This window comes from Balaenoptera ricei, chromosome 18 (genome assembly GCF_028023285.1).
Source record: "Balaenoptera ricei isolate mBalRic1 chromosome 18, mBalRic1.hap2, whole genome shotgun sequence".
NCBI classification, from domain to species: domain Eukaryota; kingdom Metazoa; phylum Chordata; class Mammalia; order Artiodactyla; family Balaenopteridae; genus Balaenoptera; species Balaenoptera ricei.
This window is the reverse complement of record NC_082656.1, coordinates 79,220,177-79,244,900: the sequence shown is the minus strand read 5'-3', so window position 1 is coordinate 79,244,900 and position 24,724 is coordinate 79,220,177. Positions and strand designations below refer to the sequence as shown.

Below are 24,724 nucleotides of genomic sequence, written 5' to 3'. Positions count from 1 at the left end.
CAGTCATATTCGTCCCACATGATAGCTCAGTGGTTAAATCCAGCAGAAAAGAAAACTGAAGAATAGAGAAGCCAAGTCTCTTCCCCGAGTTCACACTGAAGCCATCAGTAGAAGCCAAGGCATCTGGCTCCCTGACTTGGCACGGTTCACTGCTCTTCTGTTTTCTCCCTTTTCACCAGAATTTATTTTGCAACTGGAGTAGCCAACCTTCTCTCCGTCGTGATCTTCTCATTACAAGCTTGACTCCAGAGGGTCATAAGCTCTTCCTACTTTTATTGTAGAACGCTTGCTATGCTAGAGAGAAACGTCTGCGGAGAAATGTGGTAGATGTATAGGAAATTATATTCTCTCCTCCACATTTTACTTCCTAAGAAGTGTGTTCTGTTCCGCCCTAAGTATTTTCTCTTGCATTTTCACTCATTCAACATAAATTTGCACAAGACTCATTGCATCAGTTTTCTGTTGCTGCCTTAACAAAGTGCCACAAACTTAGTGGCTCAAAACAGCACAGATATGTTATCTCACAGTTCTGTAGGTCAGAAGTTGGATCTCACTGGGCTGAAATCAAAGTTTCTCCTGGAACCTCTAGGAGAAGACCTGGTTCCTGATTATTCAGACCGTTGGCAGAATTCAGCTCCTCACTATTGTAGGACCAAGGTCCCTGTTCCCTTGCTGGCCGTCCACCAAGGAGAGTGCCCAGCCTCTTGAGGCCACCCACGTTCCTTGGCTTGTGGTCCTACTGCCCCAAGTTCAAAGTCAGCAGTGGAGAAGCAAGTTATTCACACGTCACATCTCTCTTACCCGCTGGACTCAACCTCTCTCCCTTTTTAAGATCTCGTGTGATGAGATTAGTCTCACTTGGTAAACTTCCTATTTTGTCAACTGATTAGCAACCTTAATTCCCTCTGCATCCTCAATTCCTTTTTGCCACATTACAAGATATTCATAGGTTCTGGGGATTAGGATGTAACATCTTCTGGGGGGGGGAATCATTTTGCCCTCCTGCATCTATCATGTACCAGCTATTGGGCTAGATGATGGTGATAGAAAGAGGATTAATAGATGTGGTTCATAACCTGAGAAACACAAGTTTATCTGCGGAAGTAAACAAATTGAATAATACTAGACTGGAGGTGTTGCCTGTAATGTATTAACAAAATATCAAAGAGGAAGGGAACCATTCACTTATCTCCATAACTTCTCTGAGATGTAAGTATAGAGAGTGTAATTATCACAGATTTACAGATGTGCAAAGGGAATACAGAGAAACTATGTTTTCCCAGGTTTAAGCAGATGATTTCCCAAACAAGGGTAAGATCCATGATGAAGATTTCATCCCTAGCTTCCAGGCTACCTTACTGTGTATGTATGTCACTGTCATTGTTATAACCACTCCCAGCATTATTACTGTCTACTAATTATGAGCACTTAGCATAAGACATTCAGCCAAGCACCTAAGATCCACCGTCTCATTAAAGCTTCACAGTGTCTCCATGAGGAGAGTATGTGTGTCGGTAAGGCGTCCTGCAAGTGCAGAAACCCCACTGGAACTGACTGAAGCAAAGAGGGAATTCATCGTCCAGAAATAAACAGGGAAGATGTTGTTCATTAGATAGATAGATAGATAGGTGGTAGAAATATGCTGACATAAAGAGATATACTGAAGCATAGAGATACAGGAGAGATTCCATGTAGAGAATAACTCTCTCGAGCTCTGTCAAAGCTCCAAGTCGAGCTTTGGCTCCCCGACCCCACCTCTGAGCTCTGTTTTTCTCTTTGTTAGTTGATTTCACCAGCAGCTACAGATTTATAACCTCTCAGTTTGGGAACCGCAGCAGGAAGAGATCACCGCATTCCCATAATTTTTGCTGAAGTCCAGCCTTGGAGTCCAGTCGTGTGGCTCAAGTCACGTGTCCACACTTGAGCAATCCCTGTAGCCAGGGAGATGGAACGTCCAGGTCAATAAGGCAAGTCCCAGGCCTCCTGCATGTGGGAGGGGCTGGCCCAGCCTCACCTGCACCACATCCGTGGAGTGCAGGAAGCCTTTTCCCCAAAATAAAATCTGGGTGCTGTTCCCAGAGGGGTCACGGATGTTCCCTGAACTAAACAACAGCTGCCCACCGCATAGATGCCCCCTCACCAAAGAGACCAAGGAAGCCTGCGTGCCTTTCCCAGCCAGCCTCTGCTGGTTAAGTGCCCAGGGAGGGCCGGGATAGCCTCATCAGAAACGCTGGGCTTACTGTTCCTGTAGCGCCAATAGATTAGAGAAAAGATGGCGTCTCTTTGAAAATCTAAGCATTTTCATCAAATATCTTAAAAACTCACAACAACCTTTCTGTAAAGTAATATCTGTTATTATATTTATACTAGAAAATGCATGCTTAATTATTTGAAAACATTCAGTAAGTGTCAGGACTTCCCTGGTGGTCCAGTGGTAAAGAATCCGCCTGCCAGTACAGGGGACGTGGGTTGGATTCCTGGTCGGGGAACTAAGATCCCACATGCCTTGGGACAACTAAGGCCGCGCACCACAACTACTGAGCCCATGTGCCCTGAAGCCCGCACGCCACAGCTAGAGAGAAGCCTGCAAGCCACAGCAAAGAGCCCGTGCCACAACGAAAGATCCCGCATGCCTCAACTAAGACTCCAAAAGAAAAAAAAAAAAAACATTTAGTAAGTGTCCATCAGCAAAAAGAATATAAGAAAATCCATCATCTACCACCAATAGGAAAACAACATTTTATACCATGAATAGTTTGAATGATTAAATATGCTTCTATAGCATAATTTTTTTTTTTTTATAAAGAGTAGGCATCTGGTTATTCCATCCATTCTGCCCATCTTTTTTTTTTTTTTTAATTTTTATTTATTTATTTATTTTTGGCTGTGTTGGGTCTTCGTTTCTGTGCGAGGGCTTTCTCCAGTTGCGGCGAGTGGGGGCCACTCTTCATCGTGGTGCGCGGGCCTCTCACTATCGCGACCTCTCCCGTTGCGGAGCACAGGATCCAGATGCGCAGGCCCAGTAGTTGTGGCTCACGGGCTTAGTTGCTCCGCGGCATGTGGGATCTTCCCAGACCAAGGCTCGAACCCATATCCCCTGCACTGGGAGGCAGAGTCTTTTTTTTTTTTTTTTTCACACACACACACTGTATTTTACTTTTACAAGAGATAAATAGACTGACACCAAGCATTGTACATGGATGACCACAACAAAAGCAACAATGATTGCAATTACCAAACATGAAACACACTCATACTATGTCATAATATTGACATTCAGTCCAGTAATCCTCCACTGGGGGAGGCAGATTCTTAACCACTGCGCCACCAGGGAAGCCCCTATAGCATAATTTAATGTTTGCATGATAATACAGTATATGATTATGATGTAAATTACTTGAGTGTTTTACTAATTACCGGACTTCTTTTCATGTTCATTTTTTTGCTATGTAAAAAAAAAAAAAAAAAAAAAAAAATTCTACTAAGAACATATATGCATACTTATTTCCATACATTTCTTTTTTTTTTAATTTTATTGAAGTAGAGTCGATTTATAATGTTGTGTTTAATTTCTGCTGTACAGCAAAGTGACTCAGTTATACATATATATTTTTTTCATTTTCTTTTCCATTATGGTTTATCACAGGATGTTGGATATAGTTCCCTGTACGATACGTAGGACCTTGTTGTTTATCCATCCTATATATAATTGTTTGCATCTGCTAATCCTAAACTCCCAATCCATCCCTCCCTCCCCCCTCCCCCTTGGCAACCACAAGTCTGATCTCTGTGAGTCTGGTTTTGTTTTGTAGATAGGTTCATTTGTGTCATATTTTAGATTTCACATATAAGTGCTATCATATGGTATTTGTCTTTCTCTTTCTGACTTATTTCACTTAGTATGATAACCTCTGGGTCCATCCATTGTGCTGCAGTATTTCCATACACTTCTGATTCATTTCCCTAAACTCATTGAATTGGACTTGGCAGGTAAAAGCGCATGCAAAACTTTAGGCCTTTGATATTTATTGCCGAAAACTCAGAAAGTTTTAACGACATAGATTCTTGCCAGCGGTGTATTATACTTCTCATTTCTCATTCCTTTGTGGACATACGTATTATAATGAGTAAGCAAAATATTACACATCCTTGTTGTTTCAAGTCACTAAATACTAGTATTTGAACTTTTTTACATTGGTCTTTTTTCTCTTTTATATCACCTCCTAAAGTCTAATTCTTAATTTAATATATAATCTTTTTTCTTTCTTCCTTTTTTTCTCTCTCCCTTTCTTCCTTCCTTTCTTTCTTTCTTTCTTTCTTTCTTTCTTTTTTCTTTCTTTCTGTCATCACATGTGCACATTTTCCTTTTCTTGCATCTTTGTTTTCTTGTAGGAAACAAGGGGCCCAAGGAGCCTGGCTTCTCAGAATATTCATTTGTGCTGTCTTGCCTCTGAGAGATACATACTTCAAAACCTCATTTTTGTTATTCTTCATATTTTCTCAGTTTCTCATTCTAATCTTTTCTCATCTTAATATTTTCTCATTTTACTATATATGTGTCTTTCTCTATATATTTTAAAAATGTAATCAGCAGAAAACCAGTAGATATCAAAACTATTGAACGAATATATGCTTTTGTTATTATAAAAGAACAGATGTTCTATGTCTCTCAAGTAAGAGTCATAAGTGAGTGTTAAATCCTATTATTTCCCCCGCCCCAAAAAGAATAATTATATCTCTTTTACTTTAAACTTCTTTGTCAACTCACATCTGACAAATAAAGATAGTTAATCATTCTAGTTAATATTCTTTTTGTTAAGTTTAATGTCAACTCTAACATATTGAGACAATTTTCTTGTCTATAAATGATTCTAGAATATTGGCTTTTCCTTAGAGTCGGAGTACTACCAAGTTAAGTTTTGGCATTATCTTTGAGTAAAAATATTTTGATGAAAATCACAACTACTTTTGTTCACATTTAATGTTTCAAAAACTGGTGATCAAATTAGGAAAATAATTTTCCCCTAACTCATTTTAAAAAAGCATATTTTTGAAGTCCGGGTCTATTTATGAGGTGTTTTCATGCCTTGAAGCCATTAATGTGTGTCTGTGTAGGCAGGACACAGACATTGGGATAGCTTTGTATGTATTCTGTGATTACACAGAAAGTCTGTTTTTCTCTTTAGAAAGAAAAGCAGGAAATGTTGTTTGTACTCTAAATACATTCATGGATGGATCAAAGCATTAGCAAAACTGTCTCTTCAATTACAAGTCATGGTTTGAGATTCTGCAGCCACAGACTTATTTACGTAGTTTCCTGTTTTTAAGGATATTTCCTTTGCAGAGTCATAGTTACTAAAGATTGCCAAATTAAAAAAAGACTGGGTAATCTACAAAAACATGACACTGATTTACAGTATGTGATCCTCACCGTGTCACTTCACAGAGAAAAATAACACAAATAAATAGAAATAGAACACAATAGGTAATGTTCTTAACGAGGACCATACAATTTTCTTCTTGGGTAACAATGCTGAACTAGCTAGCACTCAACATGAAGCCACGGAAACATCCGTGAGAGATCCAGTTTTTCACATCCTCCTGTAATGTAGATTCATATGACACACTTCAACGCATTTCTCTGAATCCTTGAAATTCACCTCATGAAATCCCATAAACACTCTTCCCATCTATGAGAGGAGCCCAAGTGGAAAAATGAAAGCACTTAGCAACCATGGCTGGTTCACAGGAATGGAAGAGGAGTCAAGATTCTTATTCCTTCCTCAAGTGACTTTTACTAGTTGCACTTGGTACAAGTCCCTGATACTTGGGAACTTATCAGAATAGGAAGAGGAACATGAGTCTTTCTGTCCCACCAGCACCCCCTGCCTTGAGCCCTACAATGTTCTCATGGTTTGTACAGATGCTAACAGCTGCACTCCTCTGGGAACTGATATGGTTTTCCTCCATGCCATCCTATAAAGTCTACATCAAGGCCACCCTAAAAGGCATCATCAGGAATGGAGTGGAAAATTAAATGATATATTTGGTGAGCAAATATTTTCTTCATCCATGAATTTTTTTTCTTCCCTATTTTCTTAGAATAAATTTTTCATAACTAAAAATATCACTGTAACCATTTTAGGAGAGATAACCATGAAAATGTGATATTTAACATCATGTGTTAGTTCTGTTGAGACTGTATTCTCTCTGACTGCAGAAGACAGTCTTTGTTCTTTTAGTACAATCCTAGAAAAATTTAGGACCCATCGTTGAGGAAATTATCTGCTTAGCTTCTAGACATTTTGAATGCCTAATTTATCCCTCAATTTAGCTTATGGTCTTAAGAAATGACTGAATTCTTTGTAGAACTTCTTTGCCATTTTAATGTGGGCCTTTGATTTTAATTTCATTGCGTATGGTTTTCCATTTTTAAAACAATCTCTATTCTATCTAATGTGCACTTAGCTTTCTATTCTGAATGACCTTTACATAGGCAGGTACTTGTGTGGCCCATTCTTGAGAGTCTGTATCACTTTTCTTCCTGATACGTGTACTTATATTTTACTATTGTGTTATATCCATGTGCTAATATATTCAACGCATTAACACAGTCTTTTACAACTCAGAGTATTACTTCATGATCCCTTGGTTCCTTCCCCTCATTAAACAAATATTTATTGTTCTCTGGGACATAAGCAGAATGCTAGGTGTTTAGAGAAAAGATGGAGTAGTTAGATTTCAGTGTGATGTTAGCCTGAAAATTCATCATATGGATCTGATACATTTGCCACCACTCTGCTCAAAAAAAAAAAAAAAAAAAAAAAACTAATCTATTTCAAATGTATACCTTAATTACTTAAAATTTGCCCTTGCTTAAAAAAGATACTATAAAGATTGTAAATATATAGATGCTCCTAAGTCATTCTTTCTGCAGATGGTCATATGATTTGGAAATTTGTTTCTAAATTTCTGAGACTGACTTCTCATTTTATATTGTTTTGCCAGCCCAATGATAAAATAATCCTAGAAAATTAGCAAAATCTCTACAGGTCACTTATGTTATTTTTACCTTTAAAAAAGTGGATACAATTTGGATACTAGTGCTAATTTTATATTTTTTGTAAGTTATTTCTAAATAAATCCTAGGTTATATGCGTGTGAAACCACTATTGCAGCAAATATAAAATGAAGGGCTGTTAAAGGTGAAATGCTAATTTCAAAAACTATTTTTTGCAACTCTCAGGATTTACATGATGGCAAAAAATGGTCCTGGTGATGAGTAAACCATTGCATTTAAGTGCGGGTGTGACTTCTGGTTCAAGGTGGCAAGCTGAAGCAGGCTTTTATTTCCCACCTGTCTCTAACTCTTATTGAAATTGAAGTAAAAACTACAAAATGGGATACATTCATAGAAGCTATAGAACCTAGAAAATGGGACACAGTGAAAACGGAGACTGTTTTAAAAAGTATACAGAGGACTTCCCTGGTGGCGCAGTGGTTGAGAATCCGCCTGCCAATGCAGGGGACACGGGTTCGAGCCCTGATCCAGGAAGACCCACATGCCGCAGAGCAGCTAAGCCCGTGCACCACAACTACTGAGCCTGCGCTCTAGAGCCCGCGAGCCACAACTACTGAGCCTGCGAGCCACAACTACTGAAGCCCACGTGCCTAGAGCCCATGCTCCACAACAAGAGAAGCCACCACAATGAGAAGCCCTGCAAGGAAGAGTAGCCCCCACTCGCCACAACTAGAGAAAGCCCGCGCGGCAACGAAGACCCAACGCAGCCAAAAATAATTTTTAAAAAATTTTTAAATAAACAATGTACAGAAGAGAAAAGGCAAATGCAGGACTCTAGAATGCAACCAGAATTGTGAGAGCCTTCAGAGCAGGCTCTGAAAAAAGACCACAGCAGACGTGGGAACCGTTCTTCCAATAGGACCCTTTGATGATCATGGGTTGTTTGGGGGACATAGAGAAAGCCGAACAAAAAGACCAGAAATTCTCTGATGGATTAAAGGCTCTGAGCAGATATCTGAGCCAACAGATCATCCCCATTCCTGTCTATGCAGTGTGGTGTCTGCCCACAAAATCCAGGGATCGACTTTCTAGACATTGAATGAGCTCCCTGGGTGGATGTGAGGAAGGCTTCTTAGTAATGCCTTTTGGGGGTGTTAGGAGGGGAGCTGCAATTCATCCATTTCATCTCCATTCACTCACCCTGAGGAGACTTCTGCCTCTTGGAGAGACTTGACAACTAAAGGTGACAAGAGAGTAAAACATTATATGGAAGGGCCGGGACAACCCCATATGAGGTTTTTTGGATAAAACAAAGCAAAAAGAGTATGAAGGTGGAAGTGGGGAAAGGAATTGATTATCAAAGCAATGCTAGAAGGAATTTCTCCAGAGTGGAAGAAAACCATGGTCAGATTGAAAGGGACCAGCAGAAGAAGCTATGAAGAAACCACGTGTAGACATATCTTCTTGAAATTTTCGAAAACAACAAATATATGAAATATCCGAAGAGATTTCATTGAGGATAACAAACCCAAGCCTTCAGTGAAATGAGAAGGATATTAACATCTGTGTCATAGCCAAGATTTTAGCCCCTATGATCTTCTTTCTTGATATGCCCATGAATATGGTACATTACGTGGCTCAAAGGACTTTGCACATGGAATTAAGACGGCTAATCAGCTGATCTTAAAATAGGGAGATTATCCTGGATTATCTAGGTCCACCCAATGTAATCACGGAATACAGAAGTATCAGCCAGAAAGATGAGGCAGAAGGAGAAATCACAGAAATGGAAGGTGTAGGAGGGACTCAACCCACTGTTGTTAGATTTCAAGATGGAGAAAAGGGCCGTGAGCCAGGGATGCAGGTGGTCTCTGGAGGCTGAGAGTCTCCAGTTGGCAGCCAGCAAGAAAGCAGGGAGCTCAGTGCTACAGCCACATGAAACTAAATTCTGCCAGACTCCTGACCCAGTTTGGATAATCAAGGCCAACACCTTGATTTCAGCCTGATAAAAAATTGTCACAGACATCATCGTGGCTTAAAATGGCATCCATGTATTACCTCACAGTTCTATAGGTTAGAGCCTGGGTTGGTTTTGACTTATGTCTCTACTTCACTTTGACACTAGTCATAACCAACCCAGGCTCTAACCTATACAACTGTGAGATAATATATGTATGCCATTTTAAGCCACTGTGATGTCTGTGACAATTTTTTATAAACAGAAAGTGAACGCAGATTTCGGTACGCAGAAGTGGAGTGTTGCTGTAACAAATACCTAGAAATGTGCAAGTGGCTTTGGAACCAGGCACTGGCCTAAGTTGGAAGACTTTTGAGGAGCATGATAGAAAAAGCCCAGATTGCCTTGAACAGGGTGTAGGAATATGGTCGTTAAAGCCTGCCAGTGGGGGCTCAGAAAGGAATGAGGAACATGTTCATGGAAATTGGAAACATCTTCAATGGTATCAGAAAGCTCAGCAGAATTGCGTCCTGCAGTTATCTGGAAAGCAGAGATGCTAAGTCATGAAGTTGGCTCTATGGCTGAGATTTCCAAGCAAATGTTTAAGGTGTGACCTGGCTTTTTCTTGCTACTCATAATAAAATGCATAAGGAGAGAGATACGCTGAGAGAAGAATTATTAAACGGTAGAATCCACTGAAATAGATTTGATGATTTGGGAAAATCTCAGTCTACCAAGATGGCAAAAGATAAAAAAAATTGTGGTCAGGAAAGCATACTCTAGAGAAAACCAAACAAAACTTCTGAGGGTATGGCTGTACAACCATTCTAAGACCTCACAAAGTTTGGAAGGTCAGAATATTAAGTTATACAAAAGGCTTTTGAAGAGATTAAGGGTGGGACTCATGGATTCCCCTCAGCCCTTTGAGCAGTAGCCAAAAGTAGAGGAGGGATTATCTAGGGAGGATTTGTGGGGGAGCTTCTTGTCTAACGGGGTAAACCCTTGTGACATAGATAGTAGTCTCACAAAGTAATGGAGAAGTTTATATTAGCAAAAACACTACCAGCTTGGACGGAAAGGGACAGAGACAGGATGAAGGGAAGGAAGGCTGTTGGACCCTCAAAATTCTACTGGCGGAAACTTGCTAGTGAAACTACTCAGCTGCACACAGATGCGACTTTTCATAAGAAAGGAAAGATGAGTTAGGGGACAGAGATGTGAGCCCAGAGGGTGGAGCTGAGAATCGCAGAGAAACATGTGCAGGCCTGGAAACTTGATGGAGTTTGTGCAGCTAGATTTCAAAGTTGATTTGGGTTGGTGACCCCCTTTTCCTTCCATCTTCTCCCTTTTTGAAGCAGAATGTCTGCAACTATTAGTCTATGCCTGTCTCACCATCGTGTGTTGGGAGCAGATAACTTACTTTCTGGTTTTGCTGATGGAGAGGAATTTTATCCTGGGATGGATTATGCTTAGAGTCACATCAATACCTAATTTAGGTGATATAGATAATGAAATTTGAGGATTTTGAACTGATGAGACTTAGGGGAGATTTCTGCACTTTGAGTTGTATTGGATTGAGACTTGGGACCTTGGGATAGGATGAAGAGTTTTCGCATGTGGCATGGATGTGAGTCTTTGGGAGCCAGAGGGTGAAGTGTGTTAGACTGAATAATGGCTTCCCCCAAAAAAGCGGCCCATGAACGAATGCCCAGAGCCTGTGAATGTGTTACATGGCAGAAGGGACTTTGCAGCTATGATTAAGGTTGTGGTTGTGAGATATGGAGATTATCCTGGATCATCTAGGTGGGTCCCGTCTAATCACACAGGCTCTGAAAAGCACAGAAGGCAGAGTCAGTCATAAAGACACAATGTAAGATTCAGCTAAGATGGGGCTGAAGGAGAGGTCAGAGAGGTTAGAAGAATGAGAAAGACTCCACACTGTCACTGTGGGCTTTGAAGATGGAGGAGGAGGAGCCAAGGGATGAGGATGGCCTCTAGAAGCTGAGAACAGCCCCATCCAACAGCAAGCAAGGACCTCAGTCCTAGAAGCATGAAGAACCAAACTCTGCCAGCAACCTGAATGAGCTTAGAAGTGAATTTCCCCCTGGAGACCCTGAAAAGGACTTCAGCCCTGCCAGCATCTCGATCTTGGCCTTGCGAACACTGAGCAGAGAAACCAGCCAACCCTCCTAGATTGTGACCTACAGAAGTGTGAGTAAATAATAGAGTGGTGTTTCAAGCTACTTATGTGTAGTAATTTGCTACAACATCGACAGGAAACAAATACAGTCATAATTTTCTCCCACAGCACTGGACCCTAGGACGCAATGAGTAATGCCTCCAAAGTTATCAGAAGAAGAGATTGTGAGTCTGGGATCCTATACCCAGGCAAAATGTCTTTCAAATAGGAGAATGAAGTCTGTTTCAATTAAATGTGTATATTCTTGAAAGTTTACCTTCTACATATCCCATCTGAAACATTACTTGTAGTTTTACTCTAGTAGAACAAAAGAGTATTACAAGAAAGAGGGTAATGTAGGTTCTCAATATTCGTGGTGGAGTAAAATAAATCATAAGATAATATCTGTGCATTGAAAATAACCTGTTCATATTAGAACACGGAAATTGTTATGATTATGAAATGGATTTAGTGACATAGGGATGAAGATATAATATTTTTCCTGATTATATGAAGAATGAAAGACAACTAGAATCTCAGAAAAAATGTGCAAGAGAATCGTGAGTCAAATATAAAGCTATCTAAAATTTTTATGATTTTTATGAATTGATAAAATGTAAAAAGTAACCATCTATTTTGCCTGATATTTTAAATTCTTTGAATGATATTACTGTAATGAAATGGCATTACATGAACTCTAAGAATTTTTTTTCTTTCACTTTCAATTTTCAAAATTAACATACAGAATGAAAACATGTAAGAAGATGTAACCATAGTTTAGAACAAAAGCAGTGGCTGGTCAAATATGAGATTAATGGGATAGGAGAGAACTATACAGACATGAATCTACTCAACTTTGTCAGTTGAGAATAGATATGACCTAAAATCACTGGATTAAGAAATAGACATATGAACACACTGTATAGAATTATGAAGGTACTCACTCCCAACATAAAAACAAACAAAAAGCAAAACAAAAACCAACAAAAGTCATAGTGGATTATGCACGCCTACCCTCCACACCCTGCCAATGACCTCATCTTAACTGGATTAAGTCTCTTAAAACCTTATTTCCAAATAAGGTCACCTTTTGAGGTACTAGGATTTAGGTCTTTAAGATATATTTGGAGGGCAAATCTATTCAACTTTTAACACAGAGGAAATGAAATATGGAACCTAATAAAATATACTTCACATAAAAGAAGGAAGACAGAGTTTGAGAGACAGAATGATAGCATATATTTAAGAAAAGTTACTACAAGGGTAATTTTAGAAAGCATCTGTTCTCAATAAAATTCAAGGGCATACAGACCCTTTAAAACAAGGGGAGAAACGTGGAAAGGAAATTTGGCTGGGAAGCAGGCAAACATAACAATTAATTTAGATTAATATATATAATACATATATATATATATTGCAGGGCAACAGAAAACAATTGCAAATATGTTATACACGTGTAGTATCAACCATATAGAGATTGAAGTAAGCACAGTGGAGGATAAGCTTGAAGAAGACAGAGGCAAAGTCCAAGGTGGAGACCAAAACTATAAAAATGATGAGAAGGAATGTGATAAATTGAAAACACATAATACACAGGAAACAAAAGAAATAACAACCAAACGAAGACTGGGAAATATCTTTCCTGAGCTTAGAGACACTCTTACTGGCAGATTAAAGTGGTTCTTCCCATTCTGGCAAAGTTAAGGAAATTAGATCAAATTCCAAACATTCTTGAATTTTGAGAATGAAGGAAACAGCCTACAAGCTCCAAGGTGGAAAATATCATATTTGACCAGAAAGAAAAACCCTGACTTCACGTTTTTCTTTCAGAGAGTGAACCAACATGCACAGCTATGTTTGTTTTGTGGGAATCTCTCTCTGGTGTGGCTGATGAGACCAGCATAAACCAGTCAAATAAGTCAAGTCGATCTGCATCCCCAGGAGCATGTCACTGGAACCCAGCAATTCCAGTCAGTCCCCTATGACACTGAATTAAGAGAACAAAACAATGAAGTCCTATCTCCAGGAAAAAGCCCAAAGATAAATGAGGGAGATGGGCAGCAGGAAACAGAGATCATTCCAGTGCTGTAGGGAGCACCCTTAGTTCTGATGGCCATGCTATTTCTTAATTTAGTTCTTCATGTTCCCTTGTGTGCTCTCAGTCTTGTGTCTCATGGAATAGGCTTGAATTTTTCACATATTCCTCCCATTAGCTGCTCTAGGTTTTGTTTTGTTTTGTTGCCTAAATTAGCTCCAGTGAGTTTCTATTAATTGCAACCAAATAATCCGTGAATAAGGTACATATAAAACAATATGCAAATGTTATTAATCATTACTGGGAGGGAAGATATAAAAATGTTAGTAATTTAACAATAAATAAGTTTCAAACATCTGATTATATAGCCCCCCCAAATGATGAGGGATTAGGAGTTGGAGGAAGCAAAATTTAGATAACTTCCTCATCAGTGATCCTGATAATTAGACAAATTTGTCCAAGTGTGTGTGATTTTTTAAAAATGTAATTCTAGGAGAATTAATAACTGCACATATTTAACAAATTATGAGAAGATACGCACTTAAGTTCACACAGCAAGTGATAGACAACAAAGGGAATGGTAAAGAAACATTTTAAAATGTTTGGAAATGTTATTGTATGAGGATGAAGGCAAGACCAAGCACTACAGATCGGACAATATGGGTAAATGGTTGGAACTCTCCTTTCCAATCATTGTGAAATTCTTAGATGAAGAACACAGTGCAGAGAAAAATATAAAAAGATCAAGAAAAATTAAAATAATGGACAATGATATATCAGAGATGTAAAATGAATGGAGATAACGTTAAGTCACTTTCTTTGCTCATCTATAGGAAGCAACTCCTCATCCTTTCAAGTTTGATCATGAGATGACTGCAATTCAGTCATATCTTCAGGCTCCACTTCTAATTCCAGCTCTCTTGCTATTTCTACCACATCTGCAGTTACGTCCTGCAGTGAAGTCTTGAACCCCTGAAAGTCATCCATGAGAGTTGGAATCAACTTCTTCCAAACTCCTGTTAATGTTGATACTTTGACTTCCTCCCATGAATCAGGAATGTTCTTAATAGTGTCTCTAATGGTGAATCCTTTCCAGAAGGTTTTCAATTGACTTTGCCCAGATCCATCAGAGGAATCACTATCTATGGCATCTACAGCCTTACAAAATGAATTTTTTAAGCTATTACTTAAAAGTAATAACTTGAAAGTCAAAATTACTCCTTGATCCACGGGCTACAGAATGGATGTCGTGTTAGCAGACATGGAAATAGCATTAATCTCATTGTCTATTTCCATCAGAGCTCTTGGGTGACCAGGTGCGTCATCAATGAGCAGTAACATTTTGAAAGGAATCTTTTTCTGAGCAGTAGATTGCAATAGTGGGCTTAAAATATTCAGTAAACAGATGTACTGTCACCCAGGCTTTGTTGTTCCATTAATAGCATGAGCAAAGTAGATTTAGCATAATTCTTAAGGATTTTAGAAATGGTAAATGAGCACTGGCTTCAATTCAAAGTCACCAGCTACTTTAGCGCCTAATAAGAGAGTCAGCCTGTCCTTTGACACTTAAAGGCATTGACTTCTCTCTAGCTATGAAAGTCTAAATGGCATCTTCCTCCAGTATAAGGCTGTTTTATCTACATTGAAAATCTGTTGTTTAGTGTAACTACCTTCATTAATTCTCTTAGCTAGATCTTCTGGATAACTTGTTACAGCTTCTGCAGCAGTACTTGCTGCTTCACCTTGCACTTCTATGTTATGGTGATGGCTTCTTTCCTTAAACCACATCAACCAACCTCTGCTAGCTTCCAAGTTTTCTTCTGCAGCTTCCTCCCCTCTCTCAGCCTTCATAGAATTGAAGAGATGGGGCCTTGCTCTGGATTAGGCTTTGCCTAATGTTGTGGGAATGTTGTGGCTGGTTTGATCTTCTATCCAGACCACTCAAACTTTCTCCATATCAGCACTAGGGCTGTTTCACTTTCTCATTATTCCTGTGTTCACTGGAGTAGACATTTAACTTCCTTCGAGAAGTTTTCCTTTGCATTCACAATCTGACTGTTTTGCACAAAAGGTCTAGGTTTCAGCCTATCTCAGTTTTCAACATGCCTTCCTCACTAAGCTTAATCATTTCTAGCTTTTGATATAAAGTGAGAGACATGTGACCCTTCCTTTCACTTGAACACTTAGAGGCCATCGTAGGGTTATTAATTGGCCTAATTTCAATATTGTTGTGTCTCAGGGAATAGGGAGGCCTGAGGGAGACGGGGAGAGACGGGGAATGGCCAGTCGGTGGAGCAAACACACCACAGTTATTGATTAAGTTTGCCATCTTATGTGGACACAGTTTGTGGCACCCCCAAAACAATTTTGGTAGTAACATCAAAGATCACTGATCACAGATCATCATAACAAATATAATAAAGTGGAAAAGTTTGAAATACTGCAAGAATTACCAGTATGTGACACAGAGACACAAAGTGAGCAAATGAAAAATAGAAAAAAGTGGCACCTTAGACTTACTGGGCAGAGTCACCACAAACTTTCAATTTGTAAAAAACACAATATCTGTGAAGCTCAATAAAGTGAAGTGCGATAAAATGAGGTCTGACTGTATATGTGTGTCCGTGTTAATAAAAAGTTGAGGAAACAAATTCCAACAGTTTCTTCTTGTTTCTTTTTTCATCCTAATGAAATCAGGTTTGGGGTAATTTTCCCCCTTCTTTTTACTTCACTGTTTTAGAAACTTTTGCATTTGGAAAGATATTGTAAAGCATATTACTAGTTCAAATATTTGAAAAATTAGTCTCATATTCCTGGATTTAAAGATGGCAAAATGTAAATTACTGAGATAATAAAGGGTTATATTGAAATAATATTTGTTTATTTTAAGGATTTCCTTAGAATGTCTTTCCTGTACTTAGATGTTATTTATACTGACTATACTAGAATAATTGTTTTGAGCTGTAAAAAATAAGGCTTTTCTGTGAGTGGCTTAGACTAATTGAAAACAGAAAAAGAATTTGAATTAGATGTTCTTTAAAGCCCTTCCTAACAATAAATTCTGACTCTACTATTTATCCCAACTTGTAAGAGGAATAATTAATATTACGTGACATTTTACCACCTGCCAGGCACTGTTCTAGACAGTTTATGTGTATTATTTAAGTCAAAAATAATTCATGAGGTTGGTACTATAAGATAGAATAATTGCTGCTACTATTATTTTCAATGTCAAATAGGTAATGATTCATTAGAGATTGCAGATAGAACATTTTGTAGCAAACTGTAGAAGAACAACATTTCATTAACTGAAAAAAATTGCTCTTTTCCTTTCCTAATCCCAATCTCTTATATATTTGTGCAATGAGATTGTTTGAGATCTTATTTATTTTCATTTGGTAATATGTTCGTATAGTTTCTTTGAAGGATGAGGAAGAGTTGGCTGCTATAGGTAGGCTTTCCCAGGAAGCATCTGTATCCAGACGGTTTACTAGAGAGAACTCAGAACTGTACCTGTGAGGGAGTTAGGGAACAAGGATTCAGCAGAGGGAAAAAAATTTGAGGCTGGCTTGGCCCTTCGCAGGTGCCCTGTGTCTTCAGTTTCTGGGGAGACACTGAGGCAGAATCCAGCCACAGGCAGCATTCCTGGCTGGAGGAGTGAGTCAGAGATCAGGACAAAGCAGACCGGTGCAGAGAAAAGTGCAGTAAAGTTTCCTAGGCGGACCCAAGAGAAAAGAAATCGTTATTAGGCATAAATCCAAAAGGACAGAAGAATGGATAAGGAGACAACAACCAAACCCTCTTAGAAACTAGAAAGAAAATTGGTGCATGTGAAATGATTTGGTGACACCTAGAAAAGTGAATGCTAAAGCAGCAGAGAGGAAGCAAAGAGTCAACCAGATTTCCATCCAAGACTCTCTCCAGACACAGGAATTGACAGCATGAAATACTTTGGAGGAGGTGACAACATAAGGGAGACCAGGTGGAAGTCTGTATATGAGGCAGTCAGATCTCCATAACCCATGCCTCCCTCTCCAGAGAAAAGTGCTGGCATATTTCTTTGTGGGAGGGGAACTATTTTTTGGAGATGGTTGAAGAAAGTTGTTGGACTGGGTGACAGACATGAGGAGGGCTTCCCACGTAAAAAGTAAGAGACAAAGAAGAAAAAAGCGATCTGGAGAAAACAGAATGCATGCAGGGAGGAAATAAAACACGACAAATAAAAGTGCTGTAAAAATCTCAGAGTGATAAAAGAATATATTGCAACTGTGAAATGAGAACAGTCACTTCAAAAAAAAAAAAATTCAGAGCATATAAAAGAGCTCTTGGAAATTAAAACGTGATTTTTTTTAAAAAAAGAAAAACTCAGTAAAAATTATTTCATGGTAAAGCTCACCAAATCCTCCAGAAAGCAGAGCAAGGGATGAAGTGATGAACAAGGGAGATGATAAGAAAATTAAAGGACAGGTCCCAGAGGTTCAACAACTAAATATGGGAGTATCGCTCAAATAAAGCTAAAGGATAAGAATTTCTAAGCCAGAATTCCATACTCAGCCAAACAATCAATTAAACATGAGGCAAACATTTTTAGGCATACAGCTTCTCAGAAATTTACTCCCAAGAGTTTGTCCTTATGAAAATACTAGATGCCGAGTCCACCAAAATAAGCAAAGAGGTATAAGGAACAGGAGATAGGAAATCCATGGGAAAGAGGCAGCCAGCATCCCCAAGAGGAAGGTTCATTGGAGTTTTCAGGCTGGAATCTATGCATTAGGCATAAAAGCCACCAGTCCAGATGGTAAAAGACTCCAGGAGATAGTTCTTCAGGAAAATACAACTGATAGGAAAGAGCTGGCAAAGTATTGGGTGCTGAATTAGTAACTACGTAGAAAACTCTAAGAATTAGTAAGTATTAGCTCTAGGAAAAACAAAGTGGAATTGGAATGGAAAATGAAAGTTTACTGCACGTCTGAGTTGAGAATTGTTTTTACAGCATCCCAATAAAGGAACACCGAGTATTAAACTTACTACCATAGAGGAAGGGGGTCACCTATGGGCTGGAGAAGGTGCAGAATGAATGTTTTATCCTCACATGTCCTGGGGCGGGGTCGGGGGGGGGAGGAATCTACTAGTGATAGTGATAAAAAATGAAAAATCACAAAAAGCATAAAACAGGTTATTTCCAGAAATACAGAAACAAATAAAAAAGTGCAATATTTGCCTCTGAGAAGGAAGAGTTTGGGATGGAGGAGGTGGAGGAAATTTTTTTTATAAAATATCTTGTAGAATTATTTGATTACAATATGCATGTATAACTCTGAATAAAAATTCTTATTAAAAAGATGGACAATGTAAAAAGAAAGAGTATTAATTTTTTAGTCCAAAAGAAGAGTACATTGATTGACCTGAACAAATTGCCTTATTTTTTCTGAAATGACTTTAGGTCTAAATCAGTGAGCTGGCTTCTGAGCAACTTTGGAAGAGCTTCTTATCTGGATGACATTGTTAAAGATATTCTGACTGTTAACATTCTAAAATGTTGACCTAAATGACCTTTAGATTTCTATTGTTATAATCTGAACTATAAACTCTCTTCTTTGTAGAATATAATTTTGGAAAACGTATACTTCAATAAACGATTAGTCTACTAGTGAGGTATCTTATTTGAAAAAAGAATAAAATACATACAATAAAAATGTCAGAGCTGCAGACCTCATTAATTCAGTTTTTTTTTCCATATTCTACCTAGGCGAAGGTGAAGTTTACCTTTGAATGCCTAAGAAGAAATGAATATTGTAAGCATCATTATAAGGATATCGTGGTCATTTTTTTAAAGAAACTGAAGGTTGCAGTGTATATTATTTAATAGACTCTTTATTGAATAAATATATATTGAGCTTATTCGTGTAACAAATCTCGTTAAGTACCTATTTTATTCAGGCATTCTGCAACATATTGGGAACACGAGGCTGATACTGTATAGTTCTTGCTCTTATGGGGACACATAAGTAAGGAAATTGACATGAAAATGAGCAATTGTGATTAAAAGAAAAAATAATAATTGCTCTATTGAAGTGTTACACAAAATGCACTAGGAGCCCAGGACTATGAATGTAGGCTTCACAAAGGGAATTCCATGTGAGCTGAACCTGAAGGAGAAATGAGAGTTAGTTCTATGAATTGATGGAGAAAATTCCAGAAAGAAAGCTTGAGCCGTGGTACATATGTGGGTGGAAGTGTCACGTGTTCTGAGATCAGCCAAGAGTTAAGGGTGTCTGGAGCACTGAGCAGTGAGTCTGGAGAGAGAGGAAAGGAGACTAGATTTCATGAGTAAGGTCGAGTCAATGAGGCACTATTAATAGTGATTATAATTCACAGTAGTCAAATTTTTCAAGTTATTTCTCTGTGCCAGGCACTGAGCCAAGCACTTTGCATACAACATCGTATTTAACCCTAACAACTACTCTATCGTCATTTTTAAGTTTTTCAAGCTTGAGAGTAACAGAATAAAATTTGTGTAGGAACTTCATACTAAATCTCATGAAAAAACGTTTCAGTCAAGTTAAAAAAAAGGATACAAAATGGCTTAAGCGACCATGTAAAAATTTTATAATCTAGCAAGAAACGAGATTGGAAGGTTTAGATAGCCAGTTGTTTTATTCTTTTTCGTCACTTCGAAAGTCTCCACTTATCAATTTAAAAATAAGAACGATGTGTGTTTTTAGAGGAAGAAGGGGAAAGAGAAGGGAGAAAGAGGAGAGGTTCTGTGATGAGGGAAGAGAAAAAAGGAAGAGAGAGTAAGAGAGAGCGAGAGAGTGAGCTAGACCCACAATCACTAAAAAGTGATGCTGGAGGATGGGAAAGGGAGAAGGATGAGGCAGAGACTCCTCCCTCAGTGGTCCAGGCAAAAGACAATACAGGCTTCAATGTAGGCAGTCATCAATAGAATAGCAAATGGAAGAATAAGAGAAGTATTTACAAATGGAAATGGTCACGCTTTGGGTGTGTAGATGTTAAGCCCATTCACCAAGAAAGGGAGATGTGAGCCTTGGTGAGGTTCCTGAGAGGAAGCGATTAGTAACATGGTTCCTGTAGCTCCAGTATTATGATTGGTTGGTGGTTTCATAAATAAAATATGCTAAATATGCTAACTCATAACTAGTGGGTGTCACTTTACGCATTGCATTAATTAATCACATTCCTGTTAAAGAGAAAATGGTGGTTGAATGTTCCTGGTCACCAAGTTGATCCAGAACCTTAGGTTCTGGTTTTGACCTAATGAAATCTTATATCCTGTATTCATCACAACCCAGAACTTTCATGGATGACCACCAAGAGTACAATAAGAGCAGTGAGGAACCTAAAAGTACTGGTTTGAGAGCACGGTTGACCATTGACCCAGATTGTATGGACTTGACTCTCCTTTACAAAATGTTCCATTGCCGTAAGATGTTGTGGATCAGATGTTAAAGTACCCGCTGCCGTCCGCTCTGAGCGCCTTCCTACCCATCTTCCTCTCGCCTGTTAACCTTGCCCTTTCTTCACCCCCCAGGGCTCTACGAAACCTTTCTAACCAATGATGAACCAGAATGCTGTGACGTCAGGAGAGAGGCAAAATCCAACACCCCCTCCAAGGGGACGGTGGACAGAGGCGGCTCCTGTCCCAGGACGTCGCTCCCAGCTTCAGCGGCACCCAGGCTGGGCCCCAGCAGACTCAGGCTGTGTGTCCTCGTGCTGATACTCCTTCACACAGTTCTCACGGCCTCGGCGGCGCAGAACGCCACGGCCCTGGGCTTCGGGGGTGTCCACGCACTTGACGAGCGCTCGGCCAGCAAGGAGTAAGGACGCTGGACCCTGGAGCATGCCCGCCGCCCTGGCCACTGGCGTCACGGCCTGGGTGCTCCGACCCGCGCATCACTTCGTGCAGGGCCTGGAGGGCAAAACTGGAAAAGAGGGGCCTGAATCCAAACAAGGACACACACACACAGCTTTTTATGGACTAAAAGGCTGGAAAGTGACTTCAATTTCTCACACCATTTTATACACTGTGTTTTAATGTTTGGAGGTTTTCTTTGCTTTCCTTTTGATTTGGGTTTATCTGTTTGGTTTGTTTTTGCACTTGTTAATACAGGATTTATTTGGGGGGATGGTTTCTCAGAGGTAAACTAAGTCTTTTCACTGTCTCTCTCTATATATATATTTCTAGTCATTGTGTGTGTTCCTCAGATAGTTCTGTCTCATGTCCTGTCAGTTTCTATTAGCGGAATGACGGCTATGACCTCGCGGTATAGCAAACAACAACAACACACACAAAAAAAACATAAAAAAATAAAAAAGACAAAAAAAAGAAAACAACAAAAAAATAAAAATAAAAAAACTCCCTGACTCTCCCTCCTGCCTCTGGAACCCACGCCCCTCCCAGCCTGCCCACCCCGGGCCTTCCCCGCCCACAGCAGACGACATCCGCTTGCTTCTGTCCTTGTCGCAGCTGCTGTGAGTGGGCGCAGTGCACGCTCCGCTGGGCCCCTGAGCCGCTGCTGCACAAACCCGCAACGGAGCAGACCCAGGGGGGCCCTTTCTAGCCGAACAAACAAGTGCTCTCCATAACAGGTGGGGTCAGACAGTTAGCACATCTTTACGTTGAAAATAAAACAAAAGCAAAGAAAACTACCGTGAACTCGGTTGGTCCAGCTCCCCCTTCCAAGGGCCCAGGCCTTCCTCACTGGTCAGGTGGCTGGAAGCAGCTGCCCAGAATGGGGTGTAAGGAGGTAGGGAGTCCTGCCCTGAAGTTGCAGGTGGCTGGGCTTTCGCTGGGATTTCAGTTCTGTTGCAGGACTACACGAGCACCTTTTGGCCATTGTCACAGGAACAGGATTCTGAGGACCCAAATCTGGGCTTCTTTTTCCTCCTTTCCTCCTCGTTGTGGAGGGCTTGCAGACGTGCTCAGACACCTGCAGCATACAGAATCTAGACCATTTCACCCCAGTATTTCCCCCACATACAGTTTTTAATTACTCCAGGTATAAAGTGTATGCAATTCTGCATTATCAAAAAGAACTTTTCAAAAACTAGGTTAGCCATTTTCATTCAAGTACAGAAACGTTACCACTCTCACATGCTCTAGATAGTTGAAGACAAGAGGAGAAATCGGATCGCTCTGTTTGTATTTTTTCTTTTTGTGGGAACATTTTACCTGCTGAGTGTCTATGAATTTGCTTTCTAAAAAAAAAAAAAAAAAAAAAAAAAAAAAAGGCTTTTATGAGTTTACAGTAGAATCAGTGGAAGGAAGAGTTAATAAGGGCTGTTTTTAAAACAAACAAACAAAACAAATAATTTTAAAAGAACCACTTCACATTCTTTACTATTCTCTAACTACACTCGGGAACTGCATTTCAGGGATGATTGCTGTATAGCTGGCAGATGAAGGAAAACCATGGAAAAGGTCCTCTTAGCGAACAAAATTTAGTTCTTAACTTTCTAGCTATGAAATTCCCCCAGGCATTTGTTTATGTTGAAACAAAACTTTAATCTCTGCATCATACCTAACTCTGCGACACGCGTTACAGTATGCATATTTTGTTTTGAATAAAAAAAAAAAAAACTGTTTTGTTCCAGTCTGTTAAGAATATTCAAAATAATAAAGGTATTGCTTAATAAAATTGCTAGAATTGTTTAGCAGAACATGCACAAATATTTTACTAGATTCTTTGTTTTAATAGTGTTTTGTTGAGACTGAAAATCCTAAAATGGTCTGCGCAAATACAAAAAAAACCACCAAAAATGCAAAATTCTCCAGTTTTTGTTCCTTTTTTGAAATTTGTTTTTTATTCAAATGCAAACACACTTTCACACGTGCACACACACACAGGCACAGCATTTGTAATTTATGGAAATAATGGTACTATTTCTGGGGACAGTGGGTGGGCAGTGGCTCTGGCGCATATTAACTGCACTGAATTTTGCGAGACTTATAGAAGTGAGCTTTGGTAAAGCCTAATTAGTGGGGGATTCTAGATTTCAGTGGAGCTGGGGGTGGGATGAGAAGGGTTAGGGAGCCATGACTGGAGGGGGAGGGGTGGGTGACGACTCAAGGGGAAGAACGTATCAGATGAGCTCTTTTTCCACTGACCTCTTAATGACTTTAAGGTACATGACCAGAACCAAGTTTGTCGTGACCTTCATCTACCTCTGCCCGACAAACACCATCCCACTGTTTCTTCAGTGTTTCTTGTGCTTCTGTTCATGCCAGAGGCATTTCCATTCTTTCAGGAAAATGACACAACAGAAGATGCAAGTTGCACCCACTCTTATTGGGATGACAAGAAGTTACTATTTCTAGACACAGGGCAAAGTGATGACAAATAGCATCCCTTAACAATGGGGTTTCATTTTCTATTAATATTTTTTGCAACTGATAAAGATTCTTTGCCAGAATAAGGAGACTGGATGGTTCCACCTGCCCATGTTTTAGCTTTAGTTTGGGGAGAATGGCGGCCAAAAGAGGGAAACCAAAACACCACTGCTTTACATGGGAGGTAAGCCCTCCAAAAGACAAGTTCAAGAGCTGGGAAAAACCATGCAGTATTGTAAATATGAAATTCTCGCTTAGGTGAGGAAGAGATGGTGGGGTGGGAAGGGGAATGGCAAGTCAGCCAGAGTTGGAATCAACTGTAATTCTGGTCAGATTTTTTTCTTGCCACATGTACTCTGACGTGAGAAGGGTCGCCGTGCCTAGTATTCATGATCGTAAATGTGTAACCATTTGCCTATGACATTTCCACTGACACAGTGAACTAAAGCAGCTATTCCTGCGATCGGCTAAAGAATCCAAATAGGCAATGACTCCTTTACAAAGTCAAGAAACAACCATTGATGATTTGTGATGCAGCCAGTTGGTGATGGAAATCTCACTACATCCATGGATCATTTGCAGTGGTTTTCCTACTTGATGACATGCTTGATGTTCTGCACAGAAAATATTCAGACCTTGCACCTTTGTAATCATCGTCTTGTTCTATTTTCCTCATAGTGGATATCCACTGCATACTAGATAATGAATTATGGTATTAAAACAATTATTTCTGAAAACAAGTTGAAAATCAAGAAAATAATATTCTTCACAAATGTATGAAACAGACTTCTCCATAGTTATTATTGTCTTATTTTTTCTGCAATAGAGAAATCCCAGTTTGAAGAATATGTTGATACTGCAAAACCAAATGTCAACTAACATAAGTGGAGTTATATATGACTCCTTATTGCATTGATGTTTGGTGGTACATTATATTGACTTCTCCTTCATTAAAAAGATAGTATTGTTCCCCTCACCCACAAATAGTAAGCAAAAGTTGTTCTTTTAAATGACACCATGATAAAAAAAAGCAATTTAGTTCCTTACCAATGAATTGGTACTGTTAATTACTAGGACCTGTAGTCATTAAAATAAAAGAAGGCAGGAACACAGCAAGGAAAAAAGCAGACAGGAAGGAAGGAAGGAAGGAAGGGAGGGAGGGAGGAAGGAAGGAAGGAAGG

At 39.4% G+C, this 24,724-nt stretch overlaps 1 protein-coding gene across 1 annotated transcript in view; it reads left to right on the top strand.

Moving 5' to 3' along the window:
* Positions 1-21,495, top strand: part of NALF1 (NALCN channel auxiliary factor 1) — a 593,804-nt gene extending 572,309 nt beyond the window's left edge. Inside the window, exon 3 of the mRNA XM_059902846.1 lies at positions 20,745-21,495. Within this exon, the coding sequence (XP_059758829.1) occupies positions 20,745-21,034 (290 nt within the window). The 3' untranslated portion in view covers positions 21,035-21,495. The remainder of the gene's footprint in view (positions 1-20,744) is intronic.
* The last annotated feature ends 3,229 nt before the right edge of the window (positions 21,496-24,724 follow it).